The 26,737-nt window shown below is 36.5% G+C and overlaps 1 protein-coding gene across 1 annotated transcript in view; it reads left to right on the top strand.

Moving 5' to 3' along the window:
• The window catches only part of GABRB1 (gamma-aminobutyric acid type A receptor subunit beta1), a 334,206-nt gene that overhangs the window by 109,231 nt on the left and 198,238 nt on the right, over positions 1-26,737 (top strand). Inside the window, exon 4 of the mRNA XM_073237673.1 lies at positions 8,740-8,960. Within this exon, the coding sequence (XP_073093774.1) occupies positions 8,740-8,960 (221 nt within the window). The remainder of the gene's footprint in view (positions 1-8,739; positions 8,961-26,737) is intronic.

Below are 26,737 nucleotides of genomic sequence, written 5' to 3'. Positions count from 1 at the left end.
CAAGGTCCTTCTCTGCAGCAATGTCTGCCAAATGACTTTTTAGCCAGATCCAAAGACCAGCAGAAGTTTGAACAGATACTCAATGAGTTTGAACCACTGGAATAGCCAGTATGGATATTTATGCATCTCTTTGGTTCTTTAAACCAGACTTTAAACATAGTTGATGCTTTTTATGAATCTGAATTTTGTTCAATATTTAGTAAATGATGGTGCCAAAGGAGTGACCTATGGTTTTATTTTTATTTAGTTTAGCAAGTTCACATATTAAACTCCAGAGCACAGCATTATACAAGACAAAAAGTGAAATTAAACACTGGTACTTGTGGTATCTCTTTCCATCTCTCTATCGTGACAGTTGCCCAGAGACTCCCCAGAGACTGTTACTCACAAGCCATAGTTTCCCTCTCTGGGAAGGTAAGTGAAAGTGCTCAGATATTTCAGAAATACTTGATTCTTGATAGAGATATTACTGACAATTCCTCCTTTTCTATCTTTTAATTTTAAGTTAAGAATTTGTATCTCATTTTCTTTCAATAAAACAGTATGAGCCCTGGAATCTTTGCTTTTGACTGTTCCCCTTTAAGTTCTATACATGTTACAAGATCACAGATCACAAGAACAAACTGTTTTCCTGGACTAGAAAATGATCACAGATTTTTTCATCTCAGAATTCTACGTAGTGTATGGTTTGATAGAATCTGGGTTTAATTCTGATTCTCATATCCTTTTCCATCTCAGCTCAGTTCATAGCTTGGCTTTCTCAAATTGCCATTCATATCACATACTGGTTACCATTCTGGTCATGTATTCATTGTCCAACTCAGGATGGTTTGACCAAAACACCACATTCTGGAATGTTCCACTAGATCTCCCCATGTATCTGATTTTATTTCTTCTTTTATTTAGATATTGAAGAAAATGGAAACGCTAATTTTCTATGAATATCTGAAATTAAGAAACTTTGAAAACACCTAGTGTTCATGTGTAATTAATTACGCAGTTTTAAATGTCAACAAACCTTGTAAATCATTCTCTTGATGAGTTAATCACCAATCTAACATATTGATAGATTTGAATATTGACTAACATGTAAATGAGCTTGAAAGTTTCACTGAATACAGATCCATTTTTAATGCTTTGGTATGAAAAGCCTTATATGTTCAAAATGACAAGTTATTGTTGAAACTATCAATGAAATTTCATTTGATATAACTCAAAGTATGTCTATTAATACTTTGTAGAAAGTCACTATAAATACATTCCCAAAGAGTAAGTGTGTTTTAAATCCCATATGCTTTCAGTGCATCCCAGAAATTTATCACCTCCCTGTGTTGGTGGGAATTATAGACCCATTAATCTTAAATAGTTAGAGAATGAAAATTCTGGATTAGTAATTGTTTTAGTTAACTGAAAGCCCCCATGTACGTATCTAAGGATAACCAATTTTTCAGAAAATTTGCATACAGTAAGATGAGTTTGAACTAACTTATTTAGTGCTGATATCGAGTTCCCCAGACACACAGCACTACTTAATTCACATCCAACTAACATATTTGAACACCTGCTATCCACTACTCACTATGCTAGAGCCTAAAAACCTAAACCTTTTCCCTTGTGGAGCTCAAAATCTCATGGGGCTGAGAAATAATTGCAAAATTAGTACTACAATCAAAGTAGAAGAGTCCTGTGGGACTCAAAGGAATGAGTGACTAATCTCAGGACCAAATTTCCCAGGGGTTCTATCCTCACCTCCCCTCATAGCATCTCCATGGTGAGCTAATCCCTGCCCACAGCTCATGGATCACTCCTGACTGACACTGTTTCTCCCTGAGCCCCATATTCTTCCATTCTGGTCCATAACTACTTACTTGTCACCTCTGTGTGCAAGGGCCACTGACACCCACACCACACACCAGCTCAAATTAAATTAGTCATCCTCAGCCCAAATCGTCAGTTCTTGTTTATCTAGTTCTGTAGGTCATAAACCCATGGGTCATCCCTGATGCTCCCTTCCTTCTAATCGCCCCTATCAAAAGGTCACCAAATTCTACCTGAACTATTTCAAGCACTTTACCTCTCCACCGTACTTTCCGTGCTGTGCTAAATCAACTCTGACTTACCAGTTCTCTAGGTTAATGCCAGAACTCGTTAACTGCTCTCCTCCTACTGGTTGCCTTGTCTGCATGAGTAGGCAGCTGCCAGTGAAGAAAAGCAGAACCATTCCAAGTTCTGAGTATCTGAAGTGGAGGGAATTTCATGCAGGGAGCTGGTTACCCAGGTGCTGGAAGAACTGAGAAGCCTACAGAGGAAAGTGGGGCAGCAGGCAAGTAAGCAGTACTGAGTCTCACCCACTTGGCTTACAAGTCCCTTGAGGCAAGCAGGGAAAATGTATTCTTTACCTTTATCTCCTCTGTATCTGGCATGATACAATTCTTTAAATATAGTAAACAATCATTAAATGTTGACAGAATGAATGAGTCATTCTACTAGCCTAAGATCTTTTTTACTCAGAAGTTTCTAGAAAACTGTTCCTGCTTCAGGCCCAACATCTCAATGTATCTTTTCAGGGAATTCTAATTATTTGAGCTTCTGATTATTTAGACTCCAGAATATACATTTAAACTGTCACTGTATGATATGTAAAATTCATCATATTTATTTTGAGAAATTGCATTTGTTGAATAGAAAACTGTTTCATGTTTTTAAAGAAAATAAATCTTTACAGTTTCTAAAGTAGATTTTAGATTATAAATGCTGAAATTCTTAGATTGGTGCAGTCTGGTTTTCATACGGTGAGAGATTCAGGAGAACACAAATGCATGCTTGAGTTGTCATGTCAATGTTGTATGTGTCCCATGGATCATCATGTGCCCCTGTGGTTTCCTTAGGTGACTCTCATCCCGTATAAGCCCAAAACTCCCAGTGTTTTTGTTCACCCATAAGGTTGATTGATTCCACAACTGTTCAGAACACAAGAATGATAAAAAGTCTGACTACACAGATGGATAAACTATACGGGCTATTTAGGATGACACAAAGGTAAAAGAAGATTATGTTCTTACGGTAAAAAAAAAAGTGATAATAAATAAGAACATGGACTTTGGCAACAATGAGAATGCATGTATTTGAAAGATATTATAACCAAACATGGCTAAGGAATAAACCCAGCAAACATACTAATAGTTAATATAATACTAAACGATGTTAAGATAAAAGATTAGAAATTAATAGCAAGTCAGATACAATGATGAATTTCTACTGCAGAACGCATTTAACTTTGACACTAATACAGAAAACATTCATTTAAACAGGAGGTTCCATTAGAAACAGATGTTGTGTGGTTCATTTGAATTACAATTTAAATTGATTTATTTATTAGTCAATTTTTTACTAAACTTTGTTTTCATGAGATGCAAGTTCTGGGTTTTTTTTTCCCTCTCCTTGTAAGATGTACCACTTGTTGCCAGCATATAGATTTAGCCTCCAAATTATTTTCTTGATAACTGTCATTGTGTTTGATAAGGAATTGTCATGATAGAAGTAAATACATTTTCCTTCTCTTCTTGTTCTCCTGGTTAATGAAAAAATATGTCTCCCCCTTTTATTCAGTCATTTAAAATCTCTGGATCATAATGCCTCCCTTTTTTGAAATCAGAAAGGTGAGGTAGATGACTGAGGTTTTCTTGGTTTTCTTTAATATGTAAACTTGTGGCTTAATGAGCTTGTGAGATGGATGTTGATCAGCATCATTACTGTGGCTTTTTCTGGTTGAAATAAATAAAGGAGTCAGCTTAGCACAAGGAAAGTGGAGTGTGCTTTAATGGCACAAGGAGGGCTCTAAGAGCCCCTGGAACAAGTTCTGTTGAACATGTCCAGACCTCCCGGGAACTAGAAACGGAGTAGAAAATCTTCATGAACTTGACTCATTCCCTAACATTGTCAGACTCTTCTTCTTCTGAATATTTTCTGTTCCATTCTTTTTCTTCCTCTGCAGGCTGGCCTCCTCTTTTTTTCTTAGTCTTTCCTCTGGCATGACCTCATGATAGCAGTGCAGCCCTAGTTCCATGTCATGACCTCTGCACTTGGTCCTACAGCGCCTGTCTCAGGCCCTTTATTGCCACAGCAAGTTTCTGGGAGTGGAATGTGGTGCATCCCATCTTTTTTAGGCAGAAACAGGTTTATTGCTTGCTTTTGTATCGGCTGCTCTTAAATCAAACATCTACTCTCTGTGCCCAGGTGGGAGGAGGACAGGACATGGGCTAAAGAGTAAGGCCGTGCTCAGTCAGCAGGGCTGTCGGCAGGGCAGTTTCTATCACAGAAAGGACTGCGGAAGTGGTGGGCAGTGATGCGCTGATCTCCTGTGATCGGCCTCTGGGGAAAGCAGCTGATCTCAGAGTTCAGCTAAACCAGCATGGATACAGGGAACGATTATAAGTTGTGTTCAGGACCCCTTATAATGTCTATCCAAACAGATGAAAGACGCAATGGAAATGTGTGCAAAAGCAGTTTGAAAAGGAAGGATGGTTCTTACGGTCTTTCTGACTGGATGGAATATTACTAGACATTAAATCGATATTTTGTCTCTTCCCTAACAAATTAGCCTGAGATGTGTGCTGGTCATGAAGGCAGCTAATAAGAGATTCTCACTTTTCCAGCCCACTATGAGGTCTTCTTAGAGTCACTCTTAAAAAATGCATACCTCAATATATTTGTCTAAAACACCTCTTTTCCCTTATTCCAATGATAGGTAACTACAGATTTTTATTAAATGATTTCTTATGCTAAAGTGGCAAATTACAAACCATCTAATGCCAGCATTCTCTAGTACAAAGTTTTGAGGGATATGTTAAAAGTTCAGTAGACATGCTAACATACATTATTTTTCATGATAAATAATGATAAAGGATTTTGAAATATTTTACTGATACTAAAGAAGAAAGATGTTTTCGGCTAAGGCAGGGTTTCTTAACCCTAACTACTGACATTTTGAGCCAGATAATTCTTTGTTGTGGGGGCTCTGCTGTCCATGAATTATTATATTGGGATTATTATGCATTAGTATATGTGCTGTGCCACACAGTATTATATTATTGGGGAGCATCCCTGGTCTCTGCTCCCAGATGCTAGGAGCACACACCATTACCCCAGTTGTGACAACCAAAACTATATCCAGACACTGCTAAATGTCCTCTGGGGACACAATTGCCCTGAGTATAAAGCTTCTGATCTAATAAAAATGTTACTTTTATTCTCCAAAAGAATTACTTTTGTTATGAATATTTTCTTACTACTTTTTAGATTTTAGATTTAAAATTTATCTTAAAACATTTTCAGATTTAAAAAGTATGCCCTCTTGGAATTTAATCGAGCACTACTGATTTGGTATTGTCAATCTTGCTTTTCCTCAATGAACCAAATTCTCTCATGCCTGAGTTAGCCTGACCAATTTCATTAACAATCACATGCCTATTAATCCCATTAATTTGCCTTAGTGTCAAAGAACCCCCTATGGCCCGTAGTTGCTAAATATGTCTCATTTCCTCTCAAGGAGTAGCTTGCACACTTGTGAAAGCTGGCTGAACACTTGTAAATATACCTGGAAGAAAAATGATTTTACTGTTCTTGTCCAAAGTATTAATACCTTTAGTTTCTTTCTGAAAAATTTTCCATCCTTCCTGGAGTGCTTATACTTTGGACCAGTAAAGAAGTGATAGAAAATCTGTTGTATGAAACAAGAGAATACAGAAATGTTCAGCCTTTGTTTTCCATCTAAAAATAGGATACACCAAAATGACATTAGAGGCTTTATTATATACAGATGTCACTGTTAACATTTATACTAAGGTGCAGATAGAATGATTTATTTTAAATAGAGTAAATAGCTTCTCAGACATGTGAATCATAAATTAACAGATAAGTTAGTTGCCTGTTTCATAAGGTTGTGAGAACAAAATGTGATAGTAGATATGAAGGGCTATGAAAATCACAGAGCACAGAGCAATGTCTAGGAGACAGATTACTGTCATGCATGTGGCATAATATAGATACACACAGAGGACATATTGCTGTGTTTTAGGGCTTCCATAATGTTCATCATTACCAACACAATTATCATTATCTTAAAAAGTTTTTGTTAAGATTATGAACCTCATACGTCCATATTTTCATTTATCATAGAATCAGGTCCTGAATTAAGATAATCCTAGAAATGCACACAAAATAAAGCTCTGAAGAATGCTTGTCCCACATGAACCACTTCCAAATGTAACGTACTAGCATGCACACATTTTCACTGAATTTCTTCTTATTGCAAATAGGGTAAATTACTGCTCTAATTTAGAACCATGATGTGATTTTTAGTCAATATTTAGTGAAAACAGAAAGAGTTGTACAGAGCAAAGATCTCACTACATGCATATTGTTCTCTCTCTACAAGAAACAAACTAGTTTCCTGAAAGGAAGGGACGAAGTCTACACACATACACCACATACACACAAACACTTGCTTAAATCGACACAGATCATGTTTACATTATTTTCTCCTTTCCACTCTCTGTTGTTTTCTTACCACCAACTTGTATTTTTATTATAGCATTTATTTTTAGAGTATTATTTTGCTAATATAATCCTTCATACTTTACTATAATGAGTTTTTTTCCACATCACACATTAAAATGTTATTGAAGACAATGTGGAGTAAAGATTTTGCCTCATGGTCTCATCTTGAAGAAAGCCTGTGTGGTACTAGTGAGAACCTGGAAACTAATGACAATCCTGTGTGAGTACCGAAACATGTACCCCATTGCCCTAATCCTGTGGCAAAGTTTACAGTAACACATTTTTGGCTAATTATTAATTTTCTAATATTGGTTGAATTATAAACAAGAACCCAACACTAAGACTTAGAACTGATCACAGACAATTGCTTATTATCATGGTCAAGAGGCCCTTCTGCCTACAAGCTTTTTCATAAATATCTCTCTAAAAACAGAAATGCTTATGAAAAAATATGTAGACTCCAAGTAATTTGAAGTATCCTATCTTTAAATAGCAATGAACAATTCTGAAGATAATATATTTGTTTAGCATGTTACAATTGCTAAAGTACCTTCACCATCATTTTCCCAAGTAACGCTCACAATAAGTCTGTAAAATGCTATTACTTTCATTTTAGAAATAAGGCATGTGACACATGGGGGATTAAGGTAATTGGTCATGGTCATATAGCTTTTACATGTGGCTTACTTGGAATAAAAGTATTTTGGAATTGAAGGCCCAGAATCTGTCCAATTCATTTTCCTCCAAAATGGTATAATGTTAAGAACTTGAAAAGGATGTGGATCAGTATGGTAATAATTCAGAAGAAAAGTGCATATAACCCTGTAGGTTCTCCTTTTTGTTAAATGAAGATAAGACAGAAAGAGGTTTTAGACCTTTAAAAGGGATATTTTTTATTAATAGTGAAGAACAAATGTCCTTGCCATTGAACAAGAAAGAATGGCTTTGAATCATTGCAAGATGGTTTCAGAGTAAATAGTATTTGTGTTCATGAATATAGTGGTTAAAGGACACTGGTGCTGATCATTCAGAACAAATATTGTCTTATTTTTTGTATTTTTAATAAATGCATAAATATGCATATACTGATCTAGATAAAGTACAGTTTACCCAGATATAAGGCTTGATCTAAGTCAAAGTTTCTGAACTAGTAGCATACACAACAACAGCAGAGATTGTACAAGAGTTAAGCAGTGTTTTCTTACCTATTGCTAAAGTGTTCACACAATCACCATGGACAGTTAAATACCCTTTAAAAGAAAGAGTGAACCTTCTATTTTATTATATTGTGACTCACATCTTAAAGACTTCTGGGATTTTACTGTTACCATTTATTAATTTTTAACAGGCAATAACACTGTATATTGTATTTAAAAACCGACAAAGCTCTAAGATAATTATCACTGTCCCTTTCCTGTAGCTTTAGACACTTAATGAGCCCAAATCTTCCTGTCGCTCACTGCTGCCTGAAACCTGGGTAGAAAGAAAGTGCAAAGGGATGCCCTTCATGTAACCTTTTACAGAAGGTGAAGAAACAAACTCAGGTACAAACCCACTCAATTCAAACCTGAAACACAGCAGGAATGAGGGAAGAGAGGAACTGAGCAGTTCCACCACTGATAGCAGTTCGCAGCCAAATAAACATCTCCAATTAATGTGCTTTCTGAACTATTTTTCAGGGCTGATAGACAAGTTGCAGTTTGCTAGAAAGATCCCGATAATGAGAATTGATGACCTTATAAGCAGTATTCATTCAAAAGGCATTTGCAGTTTGGAAAACAGGCTCTTCTTTTTAGTGCATCCATATTTAGTAAATATTCCCCTCCCAAATAGTACTGCAAATAAAATATCCAGAAGTAGACTTTTGTGAACATGATCTCTCAGTACATCTTCCCTTTATGATGTTCCCTATGATATCATTATCTTAGCTTCAGACCTTACAATTCAATTAAATGGATTTGCCCCACATTTAATTATTGTTCTAGTGCTTCTAACCTACTAGTTGCCCTATACTGGAGGCGAAAATTCCAATGTATTCAAATGTAACCTCTTAGAGAACAGCAGAGCAGTGGGTCTCTGGGCATCCAGAATACCACATGCTATCACATTCTTAACTAAAAGCCTCAGATGATGATGATAGTAAGATTCTTTTTTTTTTTTTTGGTTCCCTTTATTTCACAGGATTATACACTCACCATGTATTTCCAGCAGTCTTGGAAAGACAAAAGGCTTTCTTATTCTGGAATCCCGCTAAATCTCACGCTAGACAACAGGGTAGCTGACCAGCTGTGGGTACCAGACACCTACTTTCTGAATGACAAGAAATCATTTGTGCATGGGGTTACAGTGAAAAATCGAATGATCCGACTGCATCCTGATGGAACAGTTCTCTATGGACTCCGGTAAATGGCTCTGTGTTGCATGTTTTCCTGTTGTGCTGGTGGTGGTGATGGTGGTGTTTCATTTTTTATTTTTGAAAATGAGCAAAGAGGAGAGAAGTAAGTAAGAGAATATATAGATGCTTTCAGCTGTATAATAAAATTATGTTAAAGACCAGAAACTCTTGGAACCTAATGAGCTAAGTCTAGGCAACTTTGTCCATCAAAAGTAAGTGAATTATTTGCCCTGACCTTCAAATAAAAAACATAATAATAATAATAAATTGTTTTGCCAGATTTCACATGTAGCTTATTATAGAAATTATGTCTTCTTTTAGCCAATTGCTTGATTTATCTCAGAGCTGTCCAGGCTGAATTGAAATGTGTTCTAGGTATTGGGAATAGCTACTTGATTATGAAAGGGAATTGGCAAACAGTATTTCAAAAAAATAGGAAAATATGAAATTTTTCTTTTCCCATCAGATTGTTTTGGTACCTTTGACTGCATAAATGAAGGTTCTATTTCTAGGCTCTATTGTGTTTCATTGTTTTATTTGTCCATCCTTATGCAGTATCACACTATTTTAATTACCATAGCAATATGGTAGGTAAGTCATTAGGTCAATAATGTATGTAAGTCCTCTAATTTTGTATTTGCTGTTTAAAACTCCTCTGGATTTTCTAGGTCCTTTGCACCTTCTTATAACTTTTAGAATCAACTTGTCAATTTCTACCAAAGAAATGTCTGCTGGAAATTGTCAATAAAAGTACATGGGATGTATATAGGTAAATCTGAGAAGAAGTAATATCTTAAAATTATCAAATATTTTAGCCAATTAACATAGATTGTCTTTAATTTATATCAGCAGTATGCCATATCATAATGGGTTTGTTTTATTAGAGTTTTTAAGACTCAGTATGGAAGATATATCACATATTACTTAGTAAGGTCTATTGTTAAGTCTCATTTTGTTAAGGGTTTATTAAAATTTTTAGGCTACAATTGAAATCAGCTTCCAGTTTCACCAAAGAAATCTCTGAATTGCAATGTGTTGTAGGCTATGTAAGTGATGTTTCCTGAACCCTTGTTGTCGCCTTTTCTGATCCCTTTGAGAAGTTGAGGGATAGTACATATCCCCAAAATTATATATGCTCCAAATAGTACTATCATTTTAGATGTTCATAAGACCACTGAAACTCTTCCATACACCATAAGCACCAACCTAAAACTCTGAGCGCTAACAATATGCAAATGAAAAAATACATCTGTAATAAGACTACTGAACTTAATCCAGTGGTTGGCTATTTGGTTGATAGCCCAGGTATTCAATTTCACAGTAAAATAGCATTGGTTGCAAAATTATCTTTGGAATTTTACCATTCTTTCAGTAACTCAAAAGCTTTCAAGGTTAGTTTAAAATCTCTGATCTAAAAACGTCTCTCAGAAAAAAATATTAAAATAAACTAATAGTTCCCTTGAGGTATTGGTAGCTCCTACAGACAAAAATCTACCGATTCAAGATCAATAGTGTTCATTAGTAATGTTTCATTCTCTGAAAATCATTTGAAATTCTTTCTGTTGCCTGGGTAACTTCTATCAGATACAATCAAGGTGTAAAAGGATGAATTACTTTTTAAAAATGCTGTGAAGGATAATTCTGTTGTCCAACTGAGTAGGCTAATCAACCACAACATGTATAATCACTAATGTAATTAGTCGAGTGTGTAAAAAATATTTTATTAAAAAAAAATTGACAACTATGATTTTTTTGCAAATGAGAGTATAGATTGCATTCTCAGTTTCAGAGTCTCACTTTAGGCATTCCTCAAATTACTTACAGTCTCCACCAATGGGAATGATGCAAGGAAGAAAAATATTTGAGAACCATGAAGCTAAACACACTTCATTTTGAACTGAGGAAACTGAGGCACAAAAGGGGGAAGGGCCTTATCTAAGGGCATAACAAGGCAAGGGCAGAACTGGGCCTAAAACCCAGGTCCCCTGCTTTCCAGACCTGTGCTTCTGCCACCTCACTGCCTCTCAAATGCACTTGGAAGTCAGCAGCTCCTTCCAAGCTGTACGACATTGCTTTCTCCTCTTCAGAGCCATCCAGGACTTTGTAGCTTGGAGCCTGCAAAAACCAAAGCACAAATTCTTCCTCTCCTATCTGGGCTCTGATCTCTTTTTGGCCCCGGTTTCTCCTTAGAGCTTCACTCCACTTCTGGTGGTCTGCTTCCCCTTCCCTGTCCTCCTCCCTACTCTTCTTCTTTTCCTTAGAAGTTATAAATACCCTGGAGAAACCATAGTACAGCAAAGAAAGCATGACATCTGGAGTCAGAGGGCCAAAACTGGTTGTAATCTCTACCATTTTCTGATTGCTTGACCTTGAGCAAGTTATATAACTCTCTTGAGTCTTAGCTTTATTATCTGGAATAATGAGCTAATAACCCCCCAATTCATAACTGGAAAACTCTTATGAAATAGTGAATATGTTAATACATGGCAAATTCTAAATACATATATTTATGAAGTAATTGTGCTTATATAACCTTACTAAGTACTGGAAAAACTGCATGGAGAAGGTGGTTCCTTAACTCCCAGGGGTGTCAGTGAGTGACCAGAGCAGAGCACAGTTGTTCACTGAAGAGAACATTTATTGAGTGCCTAGTATGTGCCATAAACTCATGGCTCTAGACCTCCAGAAGACTGGTAAAATTTGTGATTATGGCAGAGTGGAAATCACCTGGGACTCTGAGTCAAGAGGCTTGCAGCGGAACTGGCCTTTGCCTTTCAGAAAGCCATTTCATCTCTCTGGGCTACAGATTCCCCCAGTTTACAGGGAAGAGAGTAGAGTTATCACTGAATTCCCTTCCAAATCTAAACCCATTGCTTCTAGGATCCTATGTATTAAGGCACGTTCATTTTAATTCCCCTGAAATAATATTTCTTAATCTTAAAAATGACAGTCTGCACTTCTTCCTTTTTATTTGCCTTTTCAAGAATAACTGCCATATATCACTTCTTCAGCATATGTACTAGAAAATCCTTACCATATCAACATGTGCTTGGGCATATTTATAACTGTGCTTACTTTAGACACAGGTAATCAGGAGAATGAAACTTCTTGCCTTATTCCCTTCTGTAAGTCCAGCTAATGCTCATTACAAAATGAAACTGCACTAATGGATTTTTCATAGTAATGACAGCACCAGTGGGACCTTCTGAATGTTCCTGAAAGCCCCTTTAACTAGGTATTTCATAATCATAAGACCATATCACCAAACTAAATAAAATTTTTACTATAATCAAACTCAATATACAGTGCTAAAACTTAGTTTATATAAAACCACAGGAAAAGTTCAGTTGTTCACTGTTTTTGAGAACTATGTCAAATCAGATTTCATACCCAAGGGATGTCACTTCGTCATGCAAACACTCCAAATGACAGAGTGGTGTCTGATGGGGGTCTGGTACTTCTGAAGGAGCCAGGCTCCTGTGCAACAGGCTTTCAGTAAAATAAAAAACAATCTCCGTTCCTTATACTTGCTGCTCTTGGGTTACCCCTGCTGTGACAAAATGCGTTACACCAAGGAATAACCCTGCAGCCACTATTACTTCCTCTTCCACTTTGCTGGGGATCTAAATAAAAGATGTCTGTGATGGGCTATAAAATAAGACAGAAGACCAGAACTTCGGTCCATGTTCCGTGACCCCTCCGTCCTGCTGCTCTTAAAGCACCTGATGTCATTTCCTGTCTTCCTTGAACATGGAGACTGAACAACCAAGTCCCTCAGTGTCACATATCAAACCCTTAGCCCTCTGCCTCTCCTCCCTTCCATTCACTATGGCTTTCTCTTCCTTCTGAGGCTAATTTATCTACAGGTGCACTTAATCTTATTGCTCCTCTCTTTCCAGACTTTGCTCCTTTCTTTTAGTAAATCATTCTTCCCCCTCTGTTGCTCCTTCCCCTCAATTTTGTCCTTAAGCACCAGCACTCTTACAGCATTGGTTTCCTCTACCCCCTCGCCACCCATTTACTCCTCAGTCTCTGAAACTACGGCTCCCACTCAAGCTGTTTTGCTAAAACAGCTCTGTCAAAAATCACCAGCACCATTGCTGGTTCTCAATCTATACTCTTGACTTCTTCGGATGATTTAAGAGTGATGACTGACCTTGACTTCAGAATTCCTAGGACCTAGTGTAGTTTTTTCATTATTCATATTCTTACTGGTCTTTTTGCTATTCTCTCCTTGGTTCTTCTCTTGCCTCTAACTATGCGCTAGAGGGATTCCCTGAGGTCTGCCCAACTCATTCATGTAACAATTTAAACATCTAAAATCCCAAACTAAAGAGTTCAGAAAAATATTTGTAATTGCCTACTGAGAATCGCTATGTAGACCCTCATCCAACCGGTTCCTCCTGACATGACCCCTATTTCATATCTGCTTTTCCTAAAGCCAGGTCCTCCTCCTTACATAGCTGCTAACAAAAATCACCATCTTCCCAGTCAACAGGCATAAACTTATAGTCATCCTTGACCCTGTACCTCTTTTGTCCCCAGTCTGATCTGATGCTTCTACTGCATTGTATCTCAACCATTTCCATTGCCAAACCACTTCATCACCTAAATTAAGATCCTCATCATCTACCACTTCCTGGCCAATTTCCTACCTAAATTTTTCTTGTTCTCGTCATTGCCATGTTATTCTTCCTACAGTGCATGTCAAGTCATATCACCCCCATATCACCCCCATTTTTAAAAATAAAAGTGTTCCACAATCCCCATAAAGTTTCATTTTCATTCTTCTGTCTGCAATCTAAGACTCTCTGTATATGACCAAAATGTCGTTCCCACATTATTGCCCACTGCCTTCCTCTATAAACCCTAAACTTTTATAGAACAACTTATTTCTTTAAACACATTCAGGGCATTTCAAACTCAAATATGTCCCCAATGTTGTATAGATCATATTTATCCTAAAAAAAGACTGTTCACTGTTTATCTGAAATTCAAATTTAACTGGGCATGTCATATTTTACCTGGCAACCCTGCAGCTCTGAGGAGATGCCCTCTCTTCTCTATCCCCACTTTCTCCCCAACTGCACTACTTTCTCCCATCTTATTCTTTTTCCCTAAAATTCCTCTCAAATTCCACTTTCTCCATGAGGACTTTTACAATCTTCTTAACCAGATGAAAACTCTCTCTCATTTGATACCCATCTTCACTTTAATCTCCTGCAGGCCTATGTGATTTGTAACTCTTTTATTATGTTATATTGTTTTGTGTCTCAGAGTTATTTTCCTGTGATGCAAACAGGATTGTATTTCTGTTGAAAATCTGAGCTGTATTTTCTTAACCTTTGTATCCCCTCTCTCAAACCAAATAAATGTTTGAAAAATTGAAATAAATATTTGTAAGATGCAGTCACCTAACTCCTGATAGTTGTCAGTTGCAGCATTTCCTATATCTAAATGATGGCTTTTAACCAAAGAACAATTACCACTATTAACGACCAGATGTGTTCTGCCTCTTGTTCAGATATGATCCAGCTGGCTGTAAAAACTGATTTTCTCCAAGGCCTGGCCCTGTGGGTGCTCAAAGGCTGTGTTTATCTTTCCTTGAAAATGGCAGTCATGGAATGACTTAATTCTGGGAACATATTTCATGGAGTATATAACCTCCTTAAAACTGTCCTTCCTGTTATCTTCCCCTCCTAACCCTTGCCTTGGCTTTTCTTTTAAAGTTCCACAGTGCTTCTCTCCTGCATCTCCTACCAAACGTGAGTCCAGGGCCAGGTGGTTTTGAGTGATATTGTGAGAACAGGGGATGTAATGGATAGGATCCTTGCAGCCCAATACCAGCTCACACTGGACTATCTAAGTGTGTTGCAGAATGTGTATGTGGACTTGTGTGCATGTGCCATAAACACATACAGAATAAGATGTATGCATCACATCATTCTAACTAATGCTGATAACAATTGTGTCAAGGAATTTAACCAATACCAGGATATACAAATAATTGAAGCTATACTGTGCATCAGTCTGTAGTCTAGGTTTTCCACCTATATTGTCACATTTAATCTTTACCATATTATGAATGATACCAATTTTAGAGATACCAATACTAAGAGAACCTAAAGTAACTTTTCTTATCTCAAGTTTATTATTTATTTAGTTTTTAAAAGCAGGTCAAACAGGTATACCTATTTCATTTGGCTTATAAATTATCCAAAATCTTTTTTACTCTAAATGTTTTATGTTCCTTTCATCCCTCCTTGTAAATTATTTTTTAAAGAAACCAGGTTATTTTGTGTGTATGTGATTACATCCCCTTGTAAATGTGTTCCCCTATGTCCTAGATTCGAGGGTTGATCAGATTTAGATCAGTTATCTTGTGCTTTAACAAGACTGCTGCATAAGCCATATTGTATGCTTCCATTAGGAGACACAAAACACCTGCCTGTATCTGTGTCCGTGATGTGAAGGTTTATGAGCACATCTAGACATTGACAACTTATCTATCCATTAAAATAATCTTGTTAATTTTTAAGTAACTGTATTAGTTTGATAGGGCTGCTGTAACAAATACCACAAAATGCATGACTTAAAGGACAGGCATTTACTGTCTCACAGCTCTGAAGTCAGCACAGCTGGGTCCTGTTGAGAGTTGTGGGAGGAAGATCTGTTCCAGGCTCTCACCCTGGCGTGGAGGTGACCAGCTTCTCCCTGTGTCTCTTCCCATTGCCTTCCTTCTGTGTGTATCCCTGGGTCCCCTTTTTACAAGGACAGCAGACATATTGGATTAAGGCCCACCCTAATGTTCTCATTAGCTTGATTACCTCCACAAAGACCCTGTCTCCAAATAAGGTCACTTTCTGAGCTACTGGATGTTAGGACTTCAACACTGGTAGTTAGGGGGACACAGTTCAGCCCACAGTGGTAGCTTTCAGCAGCCTCTGATAATCTTTGCCTAAACCTATTTAGATTTGCAAAATGGCAATATTCTATCATTCCTTCATTATTAACTGGATCAGAATTTTCCCTCACCAACTATTTCATAATCCTGAGGGTACAGTTGGTGCAGTGAAGGCAGGATAAATGCTTCATGGTTTCTCTTTAACAGTTTCCAAAGGAAGAAAGTTATTTCCCTAACCACTCCCCTCCAAAAGATGTGCCCACTGAGGTCTGGCATTGCTTGAGTGCCTGTGTGTTTGTTTGTCCTTATGTCCATTTCAGCGCACTGCATGCAGCTCTTGGTATGTTTGATCCACCCTTTGTCTTGCTGTTGGCCAGCAGCAGCCCTGTATGCTGCTCCTGAGTTCTTCCGACGTGACCTCAGTGGTTGGTGACACCTTCCTTGTCTTCTGATACATCAACTTGCACGTTTTCTGTCCCGGAAGTGAAGAAAGCACATCATAAATTTGTACTGATATTTCTAATTCAAATTCACCATTACAGGGTTTTTGTTCAACTTGTTCAGTTTTAATAATTGTTTCCTTTTCATTGAAATATTGATTCCTAGTACATTAGCATGATTATTTACTTCATCCTGTTTTTGATATGCATGTAAATATATACATATATATAGCACTTTATAAATAAAAATACCAACTTATTGTTACTAACAATGTGATTGCCAAAAACAGGTTAAAATTTCTGTGCAGTGTTTTTTGTCTTTAGGGTATATCCCATTAAAGGCATAGAGTAGAATTACCATTTTTAAATTACATTTCAAGTTTCAATTTAGGAATACTCCCTTATTTGTATAGTTAAGGTGCCACTTTAACTTCATTTGGCTTTTGGTTTGGATTTTTTTAATTTGATTTAATTTAATTTCATAATTATATAAAACATATGCATGATTCTAAAAGCAAACAATAAAACAAAAGTAGCCTTATTTCCACTGCTACCCTGACCCTCTCCCATTGTCTTCTTCCTCCATAATATTTTTCATTGTTCTGAGATTTTCCTCCTGTTGTAACACACACATGTATAGTCAGTCCCATCTTTGTTAGAAAGTAGCATAATATCCCTGCTACTCTTTACCTTATAAAGTGATTTTTTAAAGCCTCTGTAAATGTTGAAGGCAGAGTTTTAACTGAAGTCTTCTCATTTCAAACCAAATTCTTAGCCCCTGCACAGAGCAGTTATTATTGTCCTGTGTAAGCATTTCTACCATTTCCAGGAGGACAGTCATCCATGTATGATGCTTTGATTATTCACCATTATAGAAATGAAAATCACTGGAGTGGGTACACAGCACAAATGGAAATAGCTCTACCAAGTGTGTGAACTTTACAAAATGTACACAATTCTGTCAGGTTCTCTGACACATACTAATGACTCCCAATTCCAGAGAGAAGCTTCTAAGCTTCAGGGTTCAGAAATGAATGTAATGTTAACCAGAAACCTGTGGCTGATGGGGATTTTGAGAACTCCCCTACCATATTTGTTTACCTAGCTCTACTTCAAATCGATTTTTTTATGTTCCTGACAGTGTCTGACCACGGAGTTGTACACGAGAATAAAATTGATAGCTATTTTTACTGAATATAAAAGAAAAGCAAAGTTTCCTACTTTTCCTTGGAGGATCACCTCATCTTGCTTTGGTCTTCATGATAAAGCAAAGTAAACAGTTTAGACAATTATCTTGATATACAAATTCTCCTAACAAAAAAAAAAAAGCAACAGAACCATTGATTTTTAAAGCAGTCTGGGGGTCCTATTCTTTCATATTAGCTCTCTATATTGATTGTGCACCCTGAAAAAAATTATTTCTCTATTACAGACTTTCCATGTAGGAGCAATTATGATTAAATTCAAGATCACGCAGGGCTTACTGTAAGATACACTGGGCAAAGATAATGTTGCGTTGATTGCAGTGAATAAATATGTGGGTTGATGCAGTGTTTGCAGAGGAGGGTTGGCTGATATTGACAAATGCATCCTGTTAAGAGAAAGAAACATGTTACCTCAAAAGGAAGAGAGGAAAAGCAAGCCATGCAAAAAGAATAGGTAGCTCACTTTATTAGAAAGACAGCCTGGAGTTTTCTTCACAGTTCCTACCAAAGAGCACAGGATTGCTATTCCACTCACACTGTAGTTGACTTATATTTTAGAGTTTCATCAGTGGAACAGAGAAAGCTATTTAAATTTTCTCCAGTGGAAAAACTGCTATTTTTGCCACTCAAGATTTTAATTTTAATTTTTAATGTTTCTTATTCATCTATTTATATATGGAAAACTTTATGATTAAATGAGGTTTGTTAGGATCTCCTTTTTGATAAAAGTGGTATTATGTTGAATCAAAGAAACTTTAATAAAAGCTTGTTATAAATATTAGTGATTCCTTAAAAATTATATTTCATATATTCATGCAAATACTAAATGAGCAACTCAAATAATTATGCAATTGCTATGCTATTGTGTAGCCATGTGACCTGTGCAAGTGTTATTATGATTAAACCTCCTCCATTCAATTAATGTAGAAGATTATGTAAAAAATAGTGATCATAAATGATCTAAAAAAGAACTACATCTCCTCAAATTCTTAACCTTGATTGAGTCTCTTGTGGAGTAATGCCAAACATGAGCTCTCAGAAAAGAAGAAAAGACCAAGAGAAGGAACGAAAGACGGAGGAAGGAAGGAGAGCACAAATGAGGGAAGGAAAACCAAATACTCCTAGAGATGTGTTATGCATTTAAACCCTGGTTGTTGTATTACAAACGACACCACTTCCAAAACAGATGTATTAGGTTTTGACAACTATTTGTGAAATATTAAAAGTAACCTTCTCCAGGCCCCTCAATTCATTCTATTAAACCATCATCCCCAACTTCAGTATTTTAGTATTACTTCGATAATTCTTACCACAACTGCATACCATCTAAAAATATTGACTCTTTTTTCACTTAGGTATGGATACATGTGTGTGTGTGTGTATATATACACACACACATATATACATTTAAAATAAATTTTATTACCTTTGTATGTGGAAAGTTATTATTTAAAAAATAGACATCAAAATACAATCTAAGCTAGGAATTTTATTGAAATGTAAAAATGCAGGTCCATGTTCCATCTGCAATGATCTTTCCTTATTTGTTGAATTGAGATAATAACATTACCTATCTTGTGGGACTTATTAAGGTTACAGAAGTTGATAGCAGTGAAGGGCTTACAGCATTCTCTGACACATAGTAAGGGCCTGATGACCATCAACTTATCTTGTGTAAAACTTAAGTATATGTACACATAGATGATAAGCATGCTATTGGCATAACAATGATTATCACTAAAATAAAGACCTAATTTTCTTTACTAAACTTTTGAGGCGCCAAGTTAAAGCTAACCTCTCTTTCAGTGTTAGGATCTCAGACTGTGAAGTGGTCACCCCAGAAGCCACCAGCTGGCTCTCTTTAATTTAGCTTCTCATTTCATATACCAAAGGGAAGCCAGGGTGTGCTTCTCAAACTTAAAATTTCACTTCGATCTGTCTGAGATATTACTAACCCTGGTATGTCATTTCTTATTTTTAAGGATTATGACATTATAGCCTTGCAGATGTGGAGCTATCAATGTAACGTGATGCTTACGGTCATCCCATCACCATTATGGAAAAAATGTTCTGCTTCAGACTAAAAAAGAAAAGGATTTCTGGAAGGATATATACCATTGAGATGTAATAGAAAACATTTACTTCAAGGCTATATCTTTTACAAAATATTAACTTATTTTTTTATATCAACCCAAGTAATTTCACTGGCATTAATAGCATACATTTATAGCAAACCTAATAGTGATTTGTTACATCTATAAGAAGTAATGGGATAATGAACACTATATTTACTAGAATTAATACCTCACCTCCTTGAATGTCTCAACCCACAAAGCACACTTCAAGGAAATAACTATTTTCTGACATAACCCACTTTTTCCCACTCTTTGGAAACAGTACCGTTTACTCACATAGACTGTGCTTTGTTCTTTTCAGGACATAAATTATATTAAAGGAACACCTCTTTGTCCAATGAATTAACACTTGGGTTTCAATATCTTCTAGGAAAATTTTTCCTTTTTCTTCTTTTTAATAAAGTCAGGCACAGAGCAATTGGAGGAAAGCCCACTGTAATGAAACCACGAAGAGCTGGAGCTGATCAAGCCACCTGATCCATCTTCTTCTTTCTCATGTTAAAGCAGTGCTAGATACTTCAATACCAATAACAGCAACAGCACATGATGGAAATAAAATGTTTATTTTTTATTAAGTCCTCATATTCTTACTCCTATTTTTTCAAACTTGTAAAAATTTGCTTAAAGCAGAGTCCTTTGTTCTTCTTAAACATCAAAGGATTACTGAAGCAGGAGAAATGTGTTGTTCTAGCATCCAAGCAACTGATTGCTTTGAAAATCTAGGTTACTACACTTCAATAATTGAAGTGGAATCCTGAAGATTCACAAGTGCCGCTTATGGTGTTAGGACCATACAGACAATACCGGGGAAAAGGAACTTTGCCTCTTCAGGTCCAAGAATATGTTATTTTCAAACATGATGGACACAGGTCCCAGGGTTTTCAATGTTTTATGAAAATGCTTGAGACATGGAAAGCAAAGCTTATGAGGTTTGAAATAGAAAAAAAATGTGAGATCAAAATTAGAATTATTAATTAAATGTCTCCAAATGTGACATTATATCTGCAAGTCACTTGCAGATTTAAAAAATATCAGTAAGTTTGATAAAAGTTATTTTTAACGTATTTGCTGCATTTGCTTAGGAATGCCTTTGGCCAAAAGAGTGCCCACAAAGACCTCACCAGTGTTTTGCTTACTCTGGACTTTCTACCTGTTCTTTTCCTTCTGTTTTCTTCTCTTTCTGTTCTGTCCTGCAGGCTACTTACAGATTTGTTTTAACAAAGTGTCGTTTCATCATCCCTCTCTCCTCCTCAGGCACCTATTGATTCCCTATTACCCACCACCTACATCAAATTGAAACTTCTCTCCAGACATTCATCACACTTCACAATCAGATCTATCCTTGTTACACAGCCTTTTCGAGATTTTGCCCAGCCAACAAGCTTTCCACCGTTTCCACAGTAGCTGCTGGCTTCCTTTCCCTTTCCTTAATAACTAGACTAATTCAGGTTCTCTAGCCTCTGTTCTTTTTTAATTCAACAGTGGAAATTCTTTCCCTTCCCTTTTAACTGTGCACTACTTGTCTTCCAGGACCCAAGTTAGCAATCACCTCTTTCCTAAAATCTTCCGTGATTACTCTGACCTTCATATGTACCCCCATCCATATAGTTACACAGAACTTGGAACCTCTTACAATATAGTACTTGATTATAAAATGTCTTCTCCAATTAACTATTGTTTCACCTTTGTTAGTCTCACCTCCCCCCAAAACGGCAGCATCTTCTTGGAGAAAGTCTATTTGTTACTCCCCCATAGTGTACAGCATGGTTAGCACGTACTAAGCAAATTGTACACTTGCCATTTTACTTATTTGCTTTTGAACCTCAGTCTTGCTGTTAACTATATTTCCCTAGTTATGGCTTTTGCAGAGTCAGGTTTGCTAAATTTTAAGGAGCAAAGTAACTCCTTATATGAAAATAGAACATATGAAAATGGAACTCTTACATGAAAATGGTCAATTTTAATGCTTATGATTCTGTAGTAGCTCGTGGGAAGGCTTCTTCCTAAGAGTGTATAAAGCATATTGAAATATGAGGAATGTATACAGTATATGGATAATATTTCTTCTTTTTTTACTAATAAACACCTGCATGGGTACTTTCTCTTCAAAGTAGTTCCTTCTGAAAACCATATGCTTATTCTTCAAGGTATTTCACAAATTCTCTTTAGAAATTTCACTTGAACCTTTGGCCACATATTTAACTATTAAACTTGTTGCCTTGAAAGTAATGATTGGGAATAAATAAGAGTGAGAAATAAACTTGTGAACAATATTGTTGGTCAAAAACTGGATGTAACATACACATATACACATATAATTTTTTCCTGGATGGCTCATTAAATAACTGTAAATGCATATTCCAAATAAGAGTTGAAAAATGTTTTATCCAAGGAAGAGCACAAATGAAATAAGTTCATATCTCATCAATGGGATCACTTTTAAGAGTCCAAACTTATTTGCACTTTTTAGACCCTCCGCTTAGCTCAGTTGGTATAATATTAATGGGTCAGGGTCAGATAGAAGAACTATTAAACTTCTTACTTCCATCCTATCAGGTAAGGAGAACATTTTCCACCTGGAATGGCTGAAGCATGATTTAGAAATTACTGAAAACAAGATAATTAACAAATGAAAGGAGAATAGTTATTCAGAGGACATCTAGTTAAATCAGTACACTGATAGATTTGCTCATAGTTTGGGTCTAGTTTGTGAAAGAAACAGAGTAAAAAAATGATGATTTTAATGTTTTTGACCTGAAAGAATAGAGTTGAGGGAACGGTAGACAAAATACTTCTGGGGATCAGATAAGCTCTGTTTGAGAGATGCTATATTTGAATTGCCTATGGACAGGCAAGTGGAAAGGTTGACTGGGAATTAGATGCAAAAGCTTGAGATCCAGGAGGGGTAGATACCTGGATTCAGGGTCATTAGTATATAGATGGCCTTTAGACCCACGTGACTGGATGATATCGGCAAAGGAATGAACATAAATAAGACAGAGAGGAAGCCTAACATCAGGAAAAATGAAATGACCTCCAACATTTAGAGTTAAGAAGAGGGGGAAAAACATAGCATAGCAAAGCAAAAGATAGAAGCAGACTGTGAAAGTAAGGAAAAAGCCAGAAGAGTGTGGTTTCCTCAAAGCCAAGTGAGAGAGTGCTTCAAGGAGGTGAGAGTAATCGACTGTGTCAAATATTGCTGATCAGCTGAATAACAAAAGAGTTATTGGTGACTTCAATGTAACCAAATTGAATGCAATAGTGGAAGAAGCAGTCTAGCTGGAATAGATTCAGGAGAGAAAGGAAGGGGTGGAATTGTAAACAACAGGCATATCAGCATGCTATGGAGACAGACATATTTGAGAAAGAAAATGTGGTAATTCACAAGAAAACATGAAGAGATACTTTGTGCAATGTCCTTAAATAGGCAACAAGTTATGGATCTACTGCAAAAGATGAGGCTCAGCCATAGATAGGAGCATGAATAGTTCATTTAATGTAATAGAAGAGTAGGCAGAATCTATGGGTACAAACTCAAATGGATAGGTCAATTTGGTGGTAGAATTTATTCATCACAATAACTTCCTAAAATAACGGTTTCCATTTTCTCCCATTTCAAGTAAGGAAACTGGGGCATCAACAAGTTTAAGAAAACTTACTTAAGATAATATAGCTTAAAAGTGACTGAGCTAGAATTCAAAACCAAGCCATCTGATTTCATGGCTGAAATGTTTAACCATTATTCTAATAGAAATACAGTAATCAGCATAGGGTTATGTCTCAGCTAGACTATTTTTCTGTCCTGGATTATGCATTTTGAGAACAACATTAATAATCCAGAGAAACATAACTGAAATGGCAAAGGACTTGGAATTCTGTCCCACTGCAGACTTATAGTAGAGAAATATGATGACTCACCTGAAATATTTGAAAGTCTGCTATTTTAAAGAAAGTGTGGACTTTGGATTGCTGCCAACAGAAGATCAATGACCAACATGTGAAACTTTCAAGGAACGTGTCACTCCATTTGCCTATCTTTGTTGAGTCTAAAGTGAAGGAAGTTCACATAAACATTTATCCTATATTCAAAGTGGAATGAATACCTGGTTACTAGTATCTCTCCAGGGATAGGTAGACCATCAGAAGGGAAAGGACTTGAGTTTAGAACCAGAAAAACAAGCCCCACCATCTATGGGTTGTATGCCTTGGGACCAGTTACTCAACTTCTCTGAACCTCAGTTTCCTTATTTATAAAATGTCTGTAGTGATTTCATCTTTCAGGTTTTTATAAGAACCAATGTGCATAAAATGAGAAGAATAGAATATTGTTTTGTTTATTTTGTTTTGTTTTTTCTTACTCTTCTCTCATGCAAGCCTGTCCATTACTAGCAGTGTTTACACAGAGTTTGGAAGAGTTCAGATACATGTCAAAAATGCTGCAAATGGGATTCCAACCCTGAGTGTTTGGTTGAATAAATGGATCACTAGGTGTATTATAATTCCATTTTGCTATAGAGCAAAGGGAAGCATTATTCATAGAGATTAAAAGCATAGATGTTGGGGGCAGACAGTCCTTGGATATAACCATATAACTCTCTAATATGTCAGCTATATGATCTTGGACATGTTAAAATTAACCTATGACACAGTTTCTTTACTAATGGGACATGATTGTTGAGGAATCATAATTGTATGAGAAATGCATTTAAACCTCATAGCAAAGTGGCTATCATATAGTAAGCACTCAATAAATGGTAGCAATTTGTGTTCTTAGGGACTGGTCTGTGCATTCAGTCTACCTTTTTCAAGTGTTGTTCCAGTTTCTTGGGAGGTACTGCTGCTCTCAAGATTAAATGGCACACTCGTGGTCCTTATAGAATCACTTGGATTACCTTTGATGAGATCTGCTCCTAGCCCTTTAGAATCCTCTAAGTTCAAACTGCACAATGAAGAGGAATTTCATTCTTTTCGATGCTCCTAGTTTTTTGAGTCTTTGGATTAGTGGGGCCAGAGAAGAATAAAACCATTATCTTGGTGCAGGAAACACTGTTGTTGCTCATTATTTTCAGGTATTATGTACTTTCATCTTTTGAGGCACAGGATAATTCTGTAACAAGGAAACCATATGTCCTGAAAATATAGTCACTTTTGTTCACTCCATATAAAAAAGGCAATGAAGAATGCCATTTTTAGAAAAAGATGAAGACTCTTTGAAGATCAGGCTCCTTTGTACCTTTTGTCTGGAAATACACATGCCAAATGAGAAACCAAGAGATTTGGTTTCTGCTGAAGCTTAAGAATATTATTAGGGACTGTAGCTGAATGTAGCATTTATAGTTTAATATGAGGAAATAGAGTATAATGAGTTGCATTGTTCCAGGTTCCACTTTCATGTTCTGTTTTTATCTCCATCTTCATTGTCAAGAAATTTAAAATGTTACTCCTTCATGACTGGGAGAATAATGGACCATACTCCATCATTTTCTTTTTCCAGAATGGATGCTTACTTATTTTCAATGTCTGAGAAGAATCAAAAGGCAATAATAGCAAAATAATTGATCTATATGGTATATCCTAAAGAAAGTGGACAACTAATGTCCAGTCAAGCTGGTGTGGCGCTAAGAGAGCCATCTCTGTAATACCCAAGGTCTGAAATGGTGCTGGAAAAATCTTTCTCCCCTGACTTTCGACAACTGCAGGAACAAATGTGGGAGGAGCCACTTAACTGCTCCCTAGTCTGTGCACTGACTCTAATCCCAGATTGTCTTCCCTTTTCCTAACTTTATTAGAGGAATCAAGAAATGGCATTGGGATCACACACACCTATATTCTGAATCATGGTGTGTCCACCAGGGCTTTGGGATCCCTCCATTAAGAAAAGATGATGAGTTCAAGTTGAAGTTTGGAATGTAAGAGAATTTTAACGCTTCTCTGTAAACCAGAGTCACTGATGAGCACCTGGAACATAGCAAGGTACTTCCCTCCCTGTTGTATATCCTGTATTTTCCATACAATCCAAATGTTGTTGAAACACAGGGGAAGTTGCTCATTGTTCTAGCAGGGCTTTAGGAGCAACAGTCTTAGGAATGACAGGGTGATAACACTGGCAAAGTAACTGACTCCAGAATTAAAATGCCAAGCCAAGTCAACTACTATGCCAGGCAAAGTCAGAGATAATTCTCATTAAATAATCTGGGCTTCTGAAGTGACCATGTCCTGCTATTGCAAAGTGTCTGCTCCTGAGAGCTGGCAGGCAACATTAGATAGTGATTGCAAACACACACTCAGTAGAAGCAAGGAATTACCTGGCCTTACCATGAGCTAGATGATTATCTAGGTGTCCTTAGGTAATATTCTCAAGCTTTTTCAATCTGTTTTCTTCTTTAAAATGTGGAAATTAAAAATAGCATCTACTTCCTAGGGTTCTTTTAAGAATTAAAGGTGAAAGTCATGTGAAACACAGTACAAAGCACTTGACTCAGAAGATAAAATCTTCTTTCATGGCATAGTGAGTAGATTGAATGTGGAATTTTGTGACAATTTTCTGGTCCTTGTTTCTTAAGCTGCTTTTAATGTTGTACTTTGTACATAATACAAAAGCTGATGCAAAAATTCAAGTTTTTCTTCCCACCTAGACTCCCTGACAAGATTTAAGTAAGGAAAAGAAGGTAGCGAAATAATGGTGATTAAAGCAATAATAATGATAAAAGAAATTGCTTTAATATTGAGAAAATAATATGTAATTGTATATTAATGAAAGGTCTCCTTTGACAGTGCTATAACACTGGAAAATCTAGGATTATGGTTCAGAGATTTTTTACATACTGCTTTTATAAGCTAAACTTCTATCCATAAAGTAGGCCAGACATATCAATACCAAAGGACCTAGGATTCTTTGCCATATCTGAAGATACTCTTATTCCAACTATTTATTTATTCATTTATTCAGTCACTTTCTTTTACTATGAAAAGTACCAGCCTCCTGTGTACCAATTATCTCTCAGGTGAACCAACCCTACTGTTACTGGCAGATGTATTAGCTTATTCGTCAAAGCTTAGGTCACATCTGTGATTGTAGTTCACTTAAGGTAACAAACACA

The sequence above is a fragment of the Manis javanica genome, chromosome 5 (genome assembly GCF_040802235.1).
Source record: "Manis javanica isolate MJ-LG chromosome 5, MJ_LKY, whole genome shotgun sequence".
Classification (NCBI taxonomy): domain Eukaryota; kingdom Metazoa; phylum Chordata; class Mammalia; order Pholidota; family Manidae; genus Manis; species Manis javanica.
This window is presented reverse-complemented; position numbering and strand designations above follow the sequence as displayed.